The following is a 17703-nucleotide window of genomic DNA, read 5'->3' as shown; positions in this document are numbered from 1 at the left end:
TTTATCCAGCAGCCAGAACCTTCATCTGTGCCGGCCCCCAGGTCAAAATCTACCGTGGCTCAAAGACCTCCACCACAGCCATCACCACCAATGACCAGAGGACCAGCATCCCTACAGCGGCCTCCATCTCCATCTGTGCCTGCCACAAGATTAAGATACACCTCGGTACAAAGGCGTCCACCACAGCCATCACCACCAAGGACCCGAGGACCAGAGGACCAGCATCCCTACAGCGGCCTCCACCTCCATCTGTGCCTGCCACAAGATTAAGATACACCTCGATACAAAGGTCTCCACCACAGCCATCACGATCAACCCAGCCAGCAAAGAAGTCTCGCCTAGCACACGTACCTCCCATCCAGCCACCAGCATCAACCCGGGACAATCCCAGCATCAACCCGGGACAATCCCACCTACCTCCCTCCGACACAGCCACCAGCAGGCCATGCACCATCAGCCCCACCTACACAGCAGCCAGACCCACTGTCTTGGAAGACAGACAAAGACCATGGACAAAGACCCCCTGTCTTTACATTTATAATGAATAGTTGGTTGAAAAAGTTCTGATATTGGAAATATTGAGATTTTACAGTTTCATATGTTAACATAAATAGTTGGTTGAAAAATAAAGTTGAAATGCTGAATTTGTATTTGTACACATCACATAAACCTTGGTATGGAATATGAAGTCATTATTCAGTCCTGATGTAACTTTTCTGTGGTGAAAGTAGAGGGATGGAAATATTTTACTCTAAATTACAATTTACACATTTTCATTTTAGACATGAACAACACTTTTATATAGGCTTATAGTGTAATTGATATATTTCACTACTTTTGTGAACCAAAGACTTTGGTGAACAAAATCTGAAACACCAAAAAAAATGGATGACATGAGTACATATGTGTTTCACAACAGTTTTGAAGTTTTCCAAAAATCGGATTTCTAAGCTAGGTTTCTCATAAGACAGTGCTCTAAGGTGAGTGAATTTGCATTTCTAGCAACACCAGAGACTACTGAACATTTTGACATGTAACACCATGCCATGTTATAAGAAGTACATTTAAAAGTGGATTTAAGGAGACATCTAAAAATTGAGAAAATACCTTCACTTCACACTCCAGAGGTTTAAGGAAAAGGGTAATGCCATTTTATTTAAAAAAAACAATGAAGGCAGGTTATATTGATATATTGATTGAAATATTTATTATATTCAAAGGCAAATTAATACTTAGTCCCCTGAATCTGGAATAATGCACAATTTACAGCACAGCCTCACCATGTCAGGAACTTTTCATCTACAGATTGTTTTGGTCTGGCTTTACCCTTCACTGATTGGTTACAGACACTTTGAACTTATTGGCTAAGGAAATCAGAAGGAGGGGCTCATTATCATATAAAAAACCGCGCGAACATTCGCACGTATATTGGCCCGTTTTTTCGCGCGAAAAAACGGACCTCCCCGTATGTTCGCGCGTTTTTCGCGCGAAAAAACGGACCTCCCCGTATGTTCGCGCGTTTTTTCACCCCCGTATTATGGCACTTTTGGCTTTCCATACACGGCTGCAGTGCAGGGATTGGAAGCAGAGCGCCCCGTCATTCTTAAAGTACCGATACTAATGAAACGGAGGAATCGTAACGTTTTTAACGGCAGGGTATCGCGGTATACCTTTCAAGTATCGGTACACCGTGCAACACTATAGTCAGGAGTCAGTGTCTCTCCCCCAAATTCACACATATACAACTCGATATGAACTGAAGAGCCGCATGAAACTAGGCAAATAGTCGCATGCGGCTCGAGAGCCGCGGGTTGGCCACCCCTGGTTTACATGATTACACAAATGATTTGTTTGCAACTTATAGTTTTATTTTTGAAATTTATTTTATTTTTTCTTGACTCAGTCTTTTTTTCTTTTAAACTCATAATTTTGCTTTATTCCGAGAAAGTGTTGCTTTATCTTTATGATACAAAACTAATCCCATAACCATGGTACAGATGTTAATGCAAAATCTTCAGCTCCTCTACCACAACCATCAGCAACAAGTGGACATGGAGAACTACATGAACTACATGTTGCTAAATCCACCGCGGAGAATAAACAGAAGGGCAACCGGGCAACCAGGCAACCATGCTCGGGGGGTCTTCTTCACAGCAGCTGATTTGCATTAAAGCTACGTAACAAAATCAGCCCCTGCAAAAACAGGGCTGGAAAGAGCAAATAGAGCGAAATGAGGCATGGCTAAAATGCAGGATCTGTTTGGTATTTTGAAAAAAAAACTATATTTATATACTTTATATAGGTATGGCCCTACAATATATTGTTCAAATATAGAATGATAGGTCCACTTTAAGGGTTGTTTATATTTCACCTCATTAATCCAAATCTGTAAAGTAATTAAAATAAATGTAGTGGAGTAAAAATACCAGGTTAACCTTAAAGAAAGCCCTCAGGATTATAAAAGACCCCCATTACCCAGCCACAAACTGTTCTGTCTGCTGCCGCCTGGCAGGCGGTACTGCAGCATCAGGACTAAAACCACCAGACTCAGGGACAGCTTCATCCCACAGGCCATAAGACTATTAAACATCTGAACTTTGAAACAACATCCATAACATTCATCTGGCTGCTACTTAGAAATGATTTGTCAAATATATCATATTCCAATCACTTGTAGACTCTTATTGCTTATTTCATTTTTTACTATTTTTTCTGTATATCTGTTTTATTGTGTTGCACTGTTGGAGGAGCCTGTGACCTAAGGGGGGGGGGGGGAGGACATGTTCGACTCCTGTTTCGGTTAGTGTGCCGTCGATGGGATTCATTCCATTTCAAAATGCTGTTTGACGCTCCGTGTAAACTTTGCTCATTGCCACTCCAACATCCAATCACAGAGCTTGAGGACTAATCACGGGGTTTTTGAAGCAAAGCACATGGTGTAGTCTGCCATCCTAAACTCCGAAAAAATATTTGTTTCTCCGAGTCGAAGGGGAAAAATACAAAAGCATTGTACACAATTTAAACCAATCAATGTTGTGTAATTAATAAGGATAATCTGGTGTTTTTGAGTTGATGAGTAGTGCAGATATCACTGTCAAATCAATCAACAGTAAAGTTAATATTTACTTCCGGGTGTAAAATCTTTCGTTATCCAATGGGAATGGACGCTCACATTGCCTTTAAGTGCCGCCGACATGGACCGATGCGGTGCTTCCATGGGCGTCAAATACCGCCGCCGATGGGAATACATTGCAATCAGTTGAAAGCTCTTTGCGTCCGTTTATTAAGCTGAAGGAGCCTCGACGCGTCATAACTGCACACCACAGGACCTTGACCAAGCGTCGCTCCTGGACGTTCAGGGAGTGAGACTGTGTTGTCTCGTGTGGACGGACACGTTTGTTGAGCCGATTACGTGTGGACGGAAGACTTTTTTGAAATCGACTAAGGTTCGTTTTCATCTCCGTGTAAACCTGGCCTTAGAGAAAGAGTGAATGCTTGCAGCTGCATACAGTCCTTGTGCTAATTTTCATTAAAAAAAAAAAAACTCTTTTCAACAAGTGTTGTATTATAATCAGTAGGAGACCAGGGAAGTTATTAAATATTTGTGTAATGTGTCTTTTCGGGGCTGTATTTTGTATTTACATTGTAATTTCAATACATTATTTAAATCCTTACAGTCTCAGTATTCTTTAACATATTTACTGTCCCTACTGTTCTTCCTATATGACATGAACACTTCATTATTTTGCCTTGTTCATGTATTACTATGCTATGTATAGTACAACTATAACTACAAATGGAGTTACAGAAGAAATTAATGCCATCTCTTTGTGTACCTCCAAACCAGCATTCAACTTTCTTAATACACATGCTTAAAATAAAGGCATAAGTATTTAATTTCAAAAAACTTTTGTGTGTAATTGTTTATAATGCATTTAGTTAAAGCTGCGTTCAGTGACAGTAGTGCATTTAAGTTTAAAGTAACTTTGGTCCCATCTAGTGGGCAATGAAGGAAAAAAAAAGGAAAGGAACACAAAAATCAAACAGCTCATTGTGCGCTATATCCAATCATCCTGCTTTTAATACAAAGTCAAGATACAATATCTACATCCATGGTTTGAAAGGAAAGAACAGGTACATAAGTGAGGGGGTGAGTCATCAGAGCTGGCCCTCAACACACGTCATATTATGTTTCATGTGAGTGCCTTTATATTTCTCTTGACACAATCATCATTAGAAATCGAAGGAATAACATATTTCATATGTCACACACTGTCAAGACTTCTGGACCACACAATTTCATATCAGAATAATTTCAGATATAAACAATAACTTTAGAGGGTGCATTTAGCTGGCCCATTCTCTGTCAAAAATACACCTGCTACTATGTGCTTTCCAGGAATCTTAATACCAACAGCTTGTCCGAGGTTTTAGTCAACAAATCTGCTCTCTATATGTAATTCTCTGATGCCCTTAAACGTATCACGGAGGGGCGGACCATACCTCTGTTGCGGGGATCAATCACACCGCTGCTGTTGCTATGGAGGTGGAGAGTGGGGGGGCATCAAAAGGGCATCACTGTAAACTTAAACTAGGTCTCCTCTAATGCACATCTCTAGCTAACTAGTTGGACATCAGTAATCAGTATCAAATAGCACCCTACACAGAGGGCATACTTTATCATTATAAAGCAAATAAAAAAGCACCAAAACTGACCATCGAAAATAAAAAAACAAACAGTGACAATATCATACTTTAACATTGGCTCGCCAAAGAAACAGGTATACAACATCTTATCGGTTATAGTTGGTAGATATCGCAAATAAATAGATTAAAAACGAACATAAAAAGTAACAAAATAGAATAATAAATATCTTAAAAAATCATATGAAATAAATATGACAAAGTGAACAATAACAATAAGGCTTTTTTTGCGACAATAAGAACTACATCACATCCAATCCCACGTTATATCTTGTGCTCAGACGTATGTAACTGTACTGTTATAGGACTCCAATGATAGACTGTATGTACAAAATCTGTGAAACCGAAATGTCTGATTCACCGGACATCGCTGTGCTCTTAAATCACCACATGGGACCAATTATGATTATATGTCAAATCAAGAAAAGATATATATCGATATCACAGAATTGTGCATTTCTACTGGAGCAGACGGGGGGAAACATCATTTGGTTAAGTTGGGATTTTCTGTACAATGTGATTTAGAAACAGAGAGAATTTGAATGAAGTTTATATGAAGGTAGGTGAGGGGAGAGGACTGTTGAAAGTGAGCAAAAAAGCACTGAATGTTTTTTTGGGATTTCTGTCATTATCTTTCACTGCACAAGATTGATGTAACTGCGAAGTCGTGCAATTCAAGTAGGTAACCTTTAGAGGATGAAGATGATTGGGAAATAACTTTCATCCTCAATTTTAGATACTGTATGACAATAAATGTTAAGAACACAACGCATGAACATTGAGCAGCATGAACACAAGAAATAAGTCAGCGTAAGGCAGAGACGTACAGTAAAAACACACAAAAATCATGTCAGCAGAGATGGGATGAGAACTGTTTTAGCAGGATTGAAGCTTTCATTAGCATCCCTCTCAATGAGCCACTGCTGAGCTGACACAATGGGGCTGGCTTCAAGTGGATATGAGCTTGAGGATGAACAAGGACCACAGCAAATAGCAAGCAAACTTTGTTTGACGAATAATGCACTGGACTACAGACCTCAGCCCAGTGGAGGATATGACAGGCTCTAATCACTGTTCGGATGCCGGGCTGTTGCTCAGCGAGGACACCATTGGAGACGAGCATTAACTGATCCTTGGCCAGTGTTAGTAAGAGCGGTCTCTGGTCTGACTTTATGTAATGCTGGATAAAAGAGGAAGTCATCTCTCCTTGTAGGCCACGGCTCACGTTCACGCTGCATGGTTTCTCTTGGCACTGTGCTTTGGGTAAATGAGCATCCACATGCTTCTCCAACAGTCCTCTGGGTGTTGAGTCATGTGCTCTAAACTACGATCAGAGCTACTGTGGCAACCTTAGACACCTTTGAAATAGACTCACGGACACATAGAAATGTTCACCTTTGCACTTTGTAACCCCTTAGTACACTAAACCAATAGATACAAAGTTGAGGATAAAAAGCCCATATAGGGTGCAGCAAATATCCAGGCTCTTTGTGTTTTTTTCCTTTTTTTTATACACATATAGTATCATAATTCCTGTTCAGAAGCTGTTTGTATTTCACTGGTTCATATTGGAGATAGCTGACCACAACACACATGTATTATACGTCCTTCACACTGGAACACTGAGGTAAGTATATGGATTACACATGGATAGTCTCCACACCCACCAGCAGTGTGGGTGCTGTTAGACACAGATTTATTGTTGCTGTTTTTGTTGTTATCTTTTGTTGTCCTTGTTGGTGTATAATTCATCTTTAAGTCTTGCTCCCAGGAAAAGGTTCAATGTTCACGTTATTTCAGGCTGTCTTTCTCTCGTTTCACTCGTCAGTTTGTTGGTGGACCTCGAAGCAGACAGATGGATGGGGGGTTGTCTCTTTATTTACGTTGCATAGTGGTCGAAGCTACCCAGGTACTCCAGAGCAGCCTGGTAGCAGAACTGATACTCATCCTGGGTGACAAACAGAGGATCACACAGAGGGAGAAATCATTGCTCTGAACAGGAACAGACACAGGCTCACAACACCTCTCCAGTCTAATGTTTTTGCTAGAATCATGACGATGGTATGCAACAGAGGCTTAACTCAAATCCTGGCTTTACTGTAGGTTGGGATTGCTGAGTGTCTTATACATCCTAATCTCTCAGTCTGGTGATTTCTAATTTTTCAGATGAACTGAAGGATTAAGTGTCCCTTTTGAGAAAGTTCTCATATTTGAGATAAACAAAACACTAGAAACCCATTCGTTTATGGGAAAAAGGCCACAGTCACATACCTACATGATATGTGGTTTTCACAGAGAGCGTAAAAGTTTGTATTTGCAGCTACAAATCAGCAACAAATTATTTTCCTAATGATCAAAACTCTTGGAAAAATCTAAATAAGCACATATTTTATGTTTTAAAGGTCCCATGTCATGGCCATTTCTACTGATCATAATTCCATTGTTGAGGTCTACTAGAATAGATTTATATTGGGCAATTTTCCAAACTCACATTGGTTTCTCATACAGCATCTCTGTACAGTATGTGTATTCACTCTCTGTCCAACGACTTGTTGGAGCTCCTGTGTTTGTGACTCTGCAGACCGTTTACATGCATAAAAAGCTACATAACACACAAGGGGACGGGTAATAACCAGAAAAGCATGACATGGGACCTTTAATATTAGCATGCAGTTGGAAATAAAATAGCCTCATACATATGGACGAATATAGATGGTTTTTTTAGGTGGTATAATGACTTTTTCTACAGCCATGATGGGAGGTGCAAATATTATATATTTTTTCATAATAATTAATTCATGATTAATACATTTGCTTGACAGAAAAGTATGTTTAACGAAATAGCATCATCATTAAAAAAGGAAAATCAGAGTGTAAGACAGGCTGAGGTTTGATTAATATATAAATAAATAATATATAAATAATTAAACATTAAAAATATAACCGGATTGATTAAAATATTGCTTTAATCATGACCAATGGTGTGTTATAGAGTGCTTTACTTGTCTCTGCCCTGCTTTATGAATCACTCAGCCCCACATCGTGTCAGTGTTTACCTCAGTCTGCACCATGGCCGGTCTCTGTGTGCGCAGCATTTTGACGGTCTGGAAGATGTCCACTGCCCCTTCGTAACGCATCCTCTCCAGGACGATACTCAGAGTGATGAAGACACCGGTCCGCCCCACGCCAGCACTGCAGCCATAAAGGGAAACATGACTATGGTTAACAAAGTGTCTGAGCTTAATATGCTACACTTACTGCCGTTATTATGCAATTACATGTACTTTTAATTAACATTGAATGGTTTATTCATTAGTCGCTGAGATGTCATGCTGCTTACCTGCAGTGAACGCTGATTGGTCCATCCTGGCCAAACTGCTCCTTGGTTTTGTGCACTTGGCCAATAAAATCGATGAAGCCCTCTCCGGATTTGGGCACGCCTTGCTCTGGCCAGTCGGTGAACTGGAACTGACGCACTGTCCGTGATTGGCCGTCCTGAATAAGTGAGGTGATGAGGGGGTGAAGAACGATTAGCCTGAGTTGATAAGAGAGTGTATCTGATGTATCTTCAAAAAGCATCAAGATGTTTATCCTTTATAGATGTAGTTAGTGTTTGTGCGTTTTAGATTATTTAAAGAGATTCTTCTTCTATTGACTGACGAGGAGTGAGACGCTGCCATGCAATATCCTTTTCTTCCTTTCTAACGATTACTGTTATCTGACCCTGGATCAGTGGCTGTGGTTAACTCCAAGCTGTAACGTCTGTACGTCTGCCATTGTCAGCCACTCAGAGGGCAATTACATCTTTTCTCTTCTGCTCAGCCTTTCTGACTCCCCTTTAATGGAGATCAATAGAGCATCTGTCGACGTGGCGTCAGTGCAGGACAGGCCTAACTGGAGTTATCTATGATTGGCTGATATGTGCATGAGAGGATGTGCACACACAGTCACTCACACACACACACACTATGCTGTCAAGGTGATCTGGAGACAGCACGGTTGAATGAGTAATCTAAGGGGCTACTTACCAATAGACCTAAGCATTCCCATACAAAACACACACTAACCAACACACACTACAGGTCGATAGGACATGCTTTGCATCGCTGCCTTCAAACAGCACTGATGGATTGGGAAAAGGGCAGAAAAGTCAAGGAGTGTAATGTTACGCTTGCTGTTTGGATACAAAATACAGCAGAACATGAACTCACCCTGGCATCCGTGACTTTGAACTCCCGGAGGATGTACTGAGGCATGTTGTACTCAGCCATGGGGTCCACCACGAAGTACTGGTACCGGGCTGAACGCTCTGCGGGCCAGTACTGGTGACACTTCTCCTGAGAGAGCAGAACAAAATAAACGATTAATGACATTGTGAACTGGGCTGACATTTAATGTAATTTCTAGCTCTTTGTCTCTGTGCATGTAATTACCCCTACCCGGCCCATTTCTCTCAGTTTGGTGAGCATGACCACAATGGTGGAATTGTGTTCCCACAGCATCCTCCAGAAATCCTCTGTAGTCTCAGCCAGCGGACCCTGGGTGGCAATGTAGCCTCTCTGCTGCCTACACAAACACACACACGTCACAAAAGAGATTTAACCAAACTCCAACGAGAACAGAACAAAGCAGCAAACCTTGCTCTACAGTGTTCATACGGCCCTAACATCAATCGCATGCACATCCATCTTAACTGTCTAAATGTTAAATACAGGATGATGGCAGCACCGATACTATCTACATGACAGGTTTAACTATCCAATAATCAATCGTGTCAATACAGTCAATTAAAACACAAATTAGGATCAGACATAGGCAACATGAAAGGTGTTTTTCACTCCCCAAGGCAAAAACGTATTTCCTTTAACAAATAGTTTTGTAGGATGAAATGTATAGTTTAAGGGGATTTGCTTTTGCTCAGAACTATGTTGAGGAAGTCATCAGTTTCATTTTTGCCTGGAATTGTATATGTGTGCTTTCAAATGTGCACCACAGGAAGACTAGTTGCGCTTTAGGGCATAGACAACTAATGGGGATCCTATAACTACATATTATACCACATGCTGCAACAGCTGCACACACACACACACACACACACACACACACACACACACACACACACACACACACACACACACACACACACACACACACACACACACACACACACACACACACACACACACACACACACACACACACACACACACACACACACACACACACACACACACACACACACACACACACACACACACACACACACACACACACACACACACACACACACACACACACACACACACACACACACACACACACTCCCTCTGTCAATCAGCAGACTGAAAAGGGGGTCAAACTCCAGGCAAGAAAAGGAACAGTCAAAACATGTGTGTGCAATTGCTCTGAATGCCTGAATCATCAGAAGCCCTGTGACTGAGGCAAGTGCTGTGCAGCAAGACAAATAGCGATTACATATTTACAATAATGACCGATGTGACAGGACATGACAGGTGGGAACATTGCGGTGAAAACACATCCAGTCCATTCACTCATGCAGCCATCATAGGAGGACGAGGGGATCAGGTCACATTAATGTTCTCTGGACAAAAACATACCTGTATCCGTCTATGTAGCTCGCGTTGATGTAGTCAGAGCCCTCCAGGCCTCTGATTGGCTGGAGGCAGACGCGGGTGGTTTCATAGGGCATGATGTTGACCAGTCGGTTCTTGAATTTGTTGCAAGGCAGGTTGGCTGTGACGAACCGGGATGTGTGGGCTTTGGTGTTAGCCAGCCGCTGCACGGAGAGAGAACATGTCAAATGTGTGAAGATGTTTTATTTAGTTTTAATCTATATTATTTATATATATATATATTCCAGGAAATCTAACCTGATTTGACATGCAAGAATGCAGGATTATCAAAGATATATTCCTAGTTATTTTATGGAAAGGACTACAGTTTTCGAAAGGTTCCCTATTAGGGGGAATACAAAATAATTTGGAAAAGTTTTTTTAATTTTTTAATTTGTGTTCATGTCATCTCTTAGGTAGACTTATATCTCAAAGGCTACAATAATCCTCTCTGAAGAACCAGCACCTTACCGTGGTAGAGAGGTTTGTGTGCCCTGATGAACCTGGGGGCTGTGTTGTCTGGAACCTTGTGTTCCTGGTAGGGTCTCCCATGGCAAATTGGTCTCAGGCAAGGGGCCAGACTAAGATTGGTTCACAAGACCTCATGAAAGACGACACACGAAGTGAGGATACCCGGCCCGGAGGAAGCCCGGGGTTCCCTTCTGGAGCCAGGCCCAGAAGGAGGACTCGTCGGCGAGCGTCTGGTGGTCGGGCTTGCCACGGAGCCCGGCCGGGCACAGCCCGAAAAGACGACGTGGGCAACACCTCCGCTTCTCCGTCCCGCGGGCCCACCACCTACGGGAAACAGCGATGGGGTCGGGTGCGCTGCCAGAAGGGTGGCAGTGAAGGCAGAGGGTCTCGACGGACCAGACCCGGGCGACAGAAGCTGGCTTTGGGGACGTGGAACGTCACCTCTCTGGGGGGGAAGGAGTCGGAGCTTGTGCGGGAGGTGGAGCGTTACCAGTTGGATCTGGTTGGGCTCACCTCTACGCACAGCGTCGGCTCTGGAACCTTACTTCTGGATAGGGGTTGGACTCTATTCTTCTCCGGAGTTGCTCAAGGTGTGAGGCGCCGGGCGGGTGTGGGGATACTCACAAGTCCCCGGTTGGGTGCTTCGTTGTTGGAGTCTACCCCAGTGGACGAGAGGGTTGCCTCCCTACGCCTGCGGGTTATGGGGGGGGAAAACTCTGACTGTTGTGTGTGCTTATGCACCCAACAGCAGTTCAGAGTATACGGCCTTCTTGGAGACCCTGGAAAGAGTCCTGTATGGGGCTCCTGAAGGGGACTCTTTAATCTTGCTGGGAGACTTCAACGCACATGTGGGCAATGATGGAGACACTTGGAGGGGAGTGATTGGGAGGAACGGCCCCCCTGATCTGAACCGGAGTGGTGGTTTGTTACTGTACTTCTGTGCTAGTCATGGATTGGCCATAACAAACACCATGTTCGAACATAAGGATGCTCATAAGTGTACGTGGTACCAAAGCACCCTAGGTAGAAGGTCCATGATCGATTTTGTTATCGTATCATCGGACCTGAGGCCGTATGTTTTGGACACTCGGGTAAAGAGAGGGGCGGAGTTGTCAACTGATCACCATCTGGTGGTGAGTTGGGTCGAGTGGCGGGGGAAGCCTCTGGATAGACCTGGTAAGCCCAAACGTGTAGTTCGGGTGAACTGGGAACGTCTGGAGGAGGCCCAAGTTCAGGAGGCCTTCAACTCACACCTCCGGCGGAGCTTTTCGGGCATTCCTGTGGGGGTTGGGGACATTGAACCAGAGTGGTCGGTGTTCAAAGCCTCTATTGCCGAAGCCGCGGCGGGGAGCTGTGGTCTCAAGGTCCTAGGTGCCTCAAGGGGCGGTAACCCTCGAACCTCCTGGTGGACACCGGTGGTCAGGGAAGCCGTCCGACTGAAGAAGGAGGCCTTCAGGGATTTGTTATCCCGGGGGACTCCCGAGGCAGTTGCAACGTACCGACAGGCCCGAAGGGCAGCAGCCTCAGCCGTGGCCGAGGCAAAGCAGCGGGTGTGGGAGAAGTTCGGAGAAGACATGGAGAAAGACTTTCGGGCGGCACCAAAGTTGTTCTGGAAAACTGTCCGACACCTCAGGAGGGGGAAGCAGGGAACCATCCAAGCTGTGTACAGTAAGGATGGGACGTTGTTGACCTCAACTGATGGAGTGTTAGGGCGTTGGAAGGAGCACTTTGAGGAACTCCTGAACCCGACAACTCCGCCCTCTATGTTAGAGGCAGAGCTGGAGTATGACGGGGGATCGACACCAATCTCCCGGGGGGAGGTCACTGAGGTCGTCAAACAACTTCACAGTGGCAAAGCCCCGGGGGTGGATGAGATCCGCCCAGAAATGCTGAAGGCTCTGGGTGTTGAGAGACTGTCATGGTTGACACGTCTCATCAACGTTGCGTGGAAGTCGGAAACAGTACCGAAGGAGTGGCAGACCGGGGTGGTGGTTCCCCTTTTCAAAAAGGGGGATCAGAGGGTGTGTGCCAATTACCGAGGCATCACACTACTCAGCCTCCCCGGGAAAGTTTACTCTCAGGTACTCGAAAGGAGGGTCAGGCCGATTGTCGAACCTCAGATTGAGGAGGAACAATGCGGATTCCGTCCTGGTCGTGGAACGACGGATCAGCTTTTTACTCTCGCAAGGATCCTGGAGGGGGCCTGGGAGTATGCTTATCCAGTCTACATGTGTTTTGTAGACTTGGAGAAGGCGTATGACCGGGTTCCCAGGGAGTCACTGTGGGAGGTGCTGCGGGAGTATGGGGTGAGGGGGTCTCTACTCAGGGCCATCCAATCTCTGTACTCCCAAAGCGAGAGCTGTGTCCGGGTCCTCGGTAGTAAGTCGGACCCATTTCAGGTGAGGGTTGGCCTCCGCCAGGGCTGCGCTTTGTCACCAATCCTGTTTGTAATATACATGGATCGGATTTCGAGGCGTAGTCGTGGGGGGGGGGGGTCTGCAGTTCGGTGGACTAAGGATTGCACCACTGCTTTTTGCAGATGATGTGGTTCTGATGGCTTCATCGGTCTGCGACCTTCAGCACTCACTGGATCGGTTCGCAACCGAGTGTGAAGCGGCTGGGATGAGGATCAGCACCTCCAAATCTGAGGCCATGGTTCTCAGCAGGAAACCGATGGATTGTCCACTCCAAGTAGGGAATGAGTCCTTACCCCAAGTGAAGGAGTTCAAGTATCTCGGGGTCTTGTTCTCGAGTGGGGGAACAATGGAGCGTGAGATGGGTCGGAGAATCGGAGCAGCGGGAGCGGTACTGCAGTCTCTTTACCGCACCGTTGTGACGAAAAGGGAGCTGAGCCAGAAGGCAAAGCTCTCTGTCTACCGGGCCATTTTCGTTCCTACCCTCACCTATGGTCATGAAGGATGGGTCATGACCGAAAGAACGAGATCGCGGGTACAAGCGGCCGAGATGGGTTTTCTCCGCAGGGTGGCTGGTGTCTCCCTTAGGGATAAGGTGAGAAGTTCGGTCATCCGGGAGGGACTCGGAGTTGAACCGCTCCTCCTTCGCGTCGAAAGGAGCCAGTTGAGGTGGTTCGGGCACCTAGTTAGGATGCCACCTGGGCGCCTCCCTAGGGAGGTGTTCCAGGCACGTCCAGCTGGGAAGAGACCAAGGGGTAGACCTAGAACCAGATGGAGGGATTATATCTCTTCTCTGGCCTGGGAGCGCATTGGGATCCCCCAGTCAGAGCTGGTTGATGTGGCCAGGGAAAAGAAAGTTTGGGGCTCTCTGCTGGAACTGCTACCTCCGCGACCCGACCACGGATAAGCGGGAGAAGATGGATGGATGGATGGATGGAGGCTACAATAATTATAAATACATTTAAACAATTTCAGAAAGGAAAATCAACCACATTTTGAACTGCTCACCACTCGCAACTTGTAACAGGCGATTATAAGAAGACATGATTTTGTTTTAGGTAGCTCAAAAAACACTTCTCTTTGCCTCTTTTCAGACAATCTCTTAAAATGTAATATTTGCGAGACAGTAAATATTCACACCCTTGTAATTTGACCCTTCTCCCCTACCTTGAACTCCAGCTCCATGCCGGTGATGTGCTCTCCGGGCTCCACCTTGGCCAGCTTCTGCATGTAGGAGTAAAGACTCCTAGCGGCCACCTCAGTGTTCCCACAGGCCACGGCCTCCAGCAGGGCCTCATGGATGAAGCTGTATTGATCCTCCGTCTGCACCATGTAGTTCCTCTGTGAGCGCATCAGGGTCACGTGACCATAGATGTCCACAGTGCGCTCTTGTCGAATGCGCTCCAGCATGGCATCGATGACAATAAAACAGCCAGTGCGACCAACGCCGGCACTGATAGAGGAAGAGGAATAAGTGTTGACCAAGAGGGAAGCTTTTTCTGTTTCCTACTTTCATTTAAAGGAATAGTTCAACATATTGAGCTTTTTAGTTTTGCCTTAATTTGGCTGAGAAGATACCAGAGATTTAGTGGTATCCTTATTCTCAACTAATTAAAAAAAATGCATATTTACCAAAATGAATCAATTTAAAGGTCCACTATTATACAATTTTTCATCAATAAATTACAGGTCTCAGATATATACAAAACATGTCTCTGAAGTGTTTGGCTCAACATACCAAATAGATATGGTTGTACACAAGCCAAACAATCGTTATGACATCATAAAGTGGCCAAAATCTGATCAGCTCATTTTCTGACAGGTTGTTATATGAATGGATGAGGACAAAAAGTGAGCGAATCTTTTTTGCTGAAACTCTCAGTATCTCTTTACACAGAGGGGACCATGTTTGTTTATAAAAGACATGAAAAAGTGGATTTTGCATAATAGGTGACCTTTAATATAAAGTTAGGTGTGTGTGCTGTACCTGCAGTGAGCGATAATAGGTCCGGCGTCAGGAGGGTTGCAGGCTTTGACCCTGCGGAGAAAGTTGAGGAAGGGGGTGGGATACTCCGGCACACCGTGATCTGGCCAGGATGTAAACTGGAACTGACGCACCTCTCGCCGCTCACTGCTGCCACTCTTAAATAAGAGACAAGAAAAATATGTGGCTTTACAATCACTGAAAACTAATTTGTCTGAACATGTGCATGTGTTAGATGTTTCACTTTATGCATTATTGAATGTTCTAATATTAAACGTATTCAGTAATTGAAGGGAAATTACAACATTTCCAATTGGTTTGAGCTCAGTTTCTCAGATATACTGTATCTCCATCAGTTATGATGATGTAGTTATTGTCAACCATAGAAGCCAGGACTGTTTTTGATTGATTTGTTATGCTTTTATTTCTAACGTCTGTGCTTTTAACTATTGCCTGCCTGTGGACGAAATGAAAATAAGCCTTTCTTGCTAAGAAGAAATGTTGCACTTTCAATATGCGCTCTCACTGTCATACATTTATATACTAAACTAAAATAAACAAAAAATACATCCAAGAAGCTTTTTAATTAATGCAACCATAATGATTCCTACACACACACTGTATAAATTAAAGGAATAGTTTTAGATAATGCAGTTTGAAGACCCCAAATATTCTTACATTGTGCAAAATATACACAACAGACAGGAATAATACTAGGATAAGTAAATATTGCATGTGTGTTATTCTCCACTCTATGACAGATCTCGTAGCTGGACGTTTGACAACACATCACAAAATTTGGAGAGGCTGTGCAACACTTGGAAGCGAAAGTTGGCCCAGTTTCTGTATTTGTAAGTAGGCCACAGAGACAGGCTAGTCTGCCGGTCCTAGATTAGTCCTGCGCTATAAGAAAGTGCTCTGCTTCCAACAGTGATCAAATCTCAGCGTCTGACACAGCGAGGCTGGCCTGGTTTGAACACTCCATGAAACCCAGAATAATCTTCACATGCGCGTCACTCGGCCAGTGACAGTGGAAATTCGTAATTACTCCAGGTTCCGAACGGTCAATTCAAGACATCAAAGCAGTTTTCAATGACAGTAATTACTAGAGGAAAGGGCAGAGCGGTGAGTCAAGGGGTGGATTCAGATGGAGAGGGAGCAAGAAAAGAGGGCAATCATTTTACCTTGTGCAGGGAAAGGGTGCGCACACAGAATGTGGCCAGCTCCATTGTGTCCAGCAGGGTGACCTGGATCGTCCCGTACGTCTCTGTGCCGCGACTCGGCCAGTACTGGTCACACTTTATCTGCACGGATAATGGAAAAGCATCATCATTATAACTATTATTGTTTCAGACTGAATTACAAAAATCTGTTTCCCTACATTTGAGATAAGAACAAATTGACCTTTATTAATCCCCGTGGGGAAATTCAGTGGTTTATACAGCAACAGGGTAAGATTGAAAAACAGGACAGCACAGATTCACACAAGATTAAAGAATCATCAAATTAAAGATATACGATTAAAATGATATACAGTTAAGTAACTTTCAAAATACGAAATGAATAAAATGAACATATATACATATTTGTTAAAGTCCCTTACGTGTATTTGGGTTACAGATGGGGTGCAAAACTAGCAAGCCACAAGAATGTCTGGGAGCAAATACATTTTATATGCTACACAAATAAGGCCAGGATCCGTTGAATTTTCTGAATATTGGGTTGCAGATTAACATTTTAAAAAGTGGAGTTTGTTTAGCATGAAACACTTGAAATAACTAAAGGATAAGTAAAAAAATAATGTAGAAAGAAAGTGAGGTCAAAGAAAACTATTTCTGCTAAAAAGTTAGCAATGATTGCGAGTCAGACCTAAACATTTCAGATGTGTGTATCTCACACTGCACTGTAACTTTAATTCATGTACCTTTGCTTTTAATTGAGTGTTTTGAAATGCCATTTTATAATATGTTTCTTAATGCTCTTAATGTCTTTCATTTTTGTAAAGCACTTTGAATTGCCTTGTGTTGAAAGGTGCTATATAAATAAACTTGCCTTGCCTTAAAAGGGTTTATAGGTTTAATTACATTTGTAAAGCAAACAGGCTAAACTATAAATGACGTGTAATCTAAGATGTATATTGGGGGTCAGTGTGTTGAGGTTGGACTTCCTACCCGTGACTTCTCCTCGAGGCGTGTCATCATGACCACAGAGGCGGCCCGCTGCTCCCACACCTTCCTCCAAAAGTCCCCGAACGTCTCCGCCAGTGGCCCCTGTGTAGCGATGTAGGCATTCTGCTTCCTGTAGCCATCAATGTAGTTGGCGTTGATGTAGTCGCTCCCCAGGATACCTGCGCAGACGAGACACTTGTAAGGCTCTGATGCTAAACTGCATCTGCATAAGCAACATAATAAATTAACCTGCGTGTATGACATCAAACAGCCTAACAAACTTGTTTGTATCTGGCAGCCGCGCCTTACGACAGACGGCTGCTAGGTGA

General features: G+C 43.9%; 1 protein-coding gene across 25 annotated transcripts in view; it reads right to left on the bottom strand.

Moving 5' to 3' along the window:
- Nucleotides 1-4063: 4063 nt before the first annotated feature.
- Nucleotides 4064-17703, bottom strand: part of LOC307018952 (receptor-type tyrosine-protein phosphatase S-like) — a 72309-nt gene continuing 58669 nt past the window's right edge. For 13 of the 25 annotated variants that reach the window (XM_079649498.1, XM_079649499.1, XM_079649479.1 and 10 more), the window contains 10 exons: nt 17378-17553; nt 16391-16510; nt 15210-15364; nt 14390-14675; nt 10323-10501; nt 9144-9270; nt 8916-9041; nt 8045-8199; nt 7761-7896; nt 4064-6652 (listed from right to left, as the gene is read on the bottom strand). In XM_079649498.1, the coding sequence (XP_079505624.1) occupies nt 6584-6652; nt 7761-7896; nt 8045-8199; nt 8916-9041; nt 9144-9270; nt 10323-10501; nt 14390-14675; nt 15210-15364; nt 16391-16510; nt 17378-17553 (1529 nt within the window). In that variant the 3' untranslated portion in view covers nt 4064-6583. Of the gene's footprint in view, nt 6653-7760; nt 7897-8044; nt 8200-8915; nt 9042-9137; nt 9271-10322; nt 10502-14389; nt 14676-15209; nt 15365-16390; nt 16511-17377; nt 17554-17703 lie in introns of all 25 variants that reach the window. The other 12 variants (XM_079649495.1, XM_079649494.1, XM_079649487.1 and 9 more) reach the window with 1 other exon arrangement.

Source organism: Notothenia rossii (genome assembly GCF_949606895.1).
Source record: "Notothenia rossii genome assembly, chromosome: 9".
NCBI lineage: Eukaryota > Metazoa > Chordata > Actinopteri > Perciformes > Nototheniidae > Notothenia > Notothenia rossii.
The sequence above is the reverse complement of the archived record's forward strand: the minus strand, read 5'-3'. Positions and strand labels throughout refer to the sequence as shown.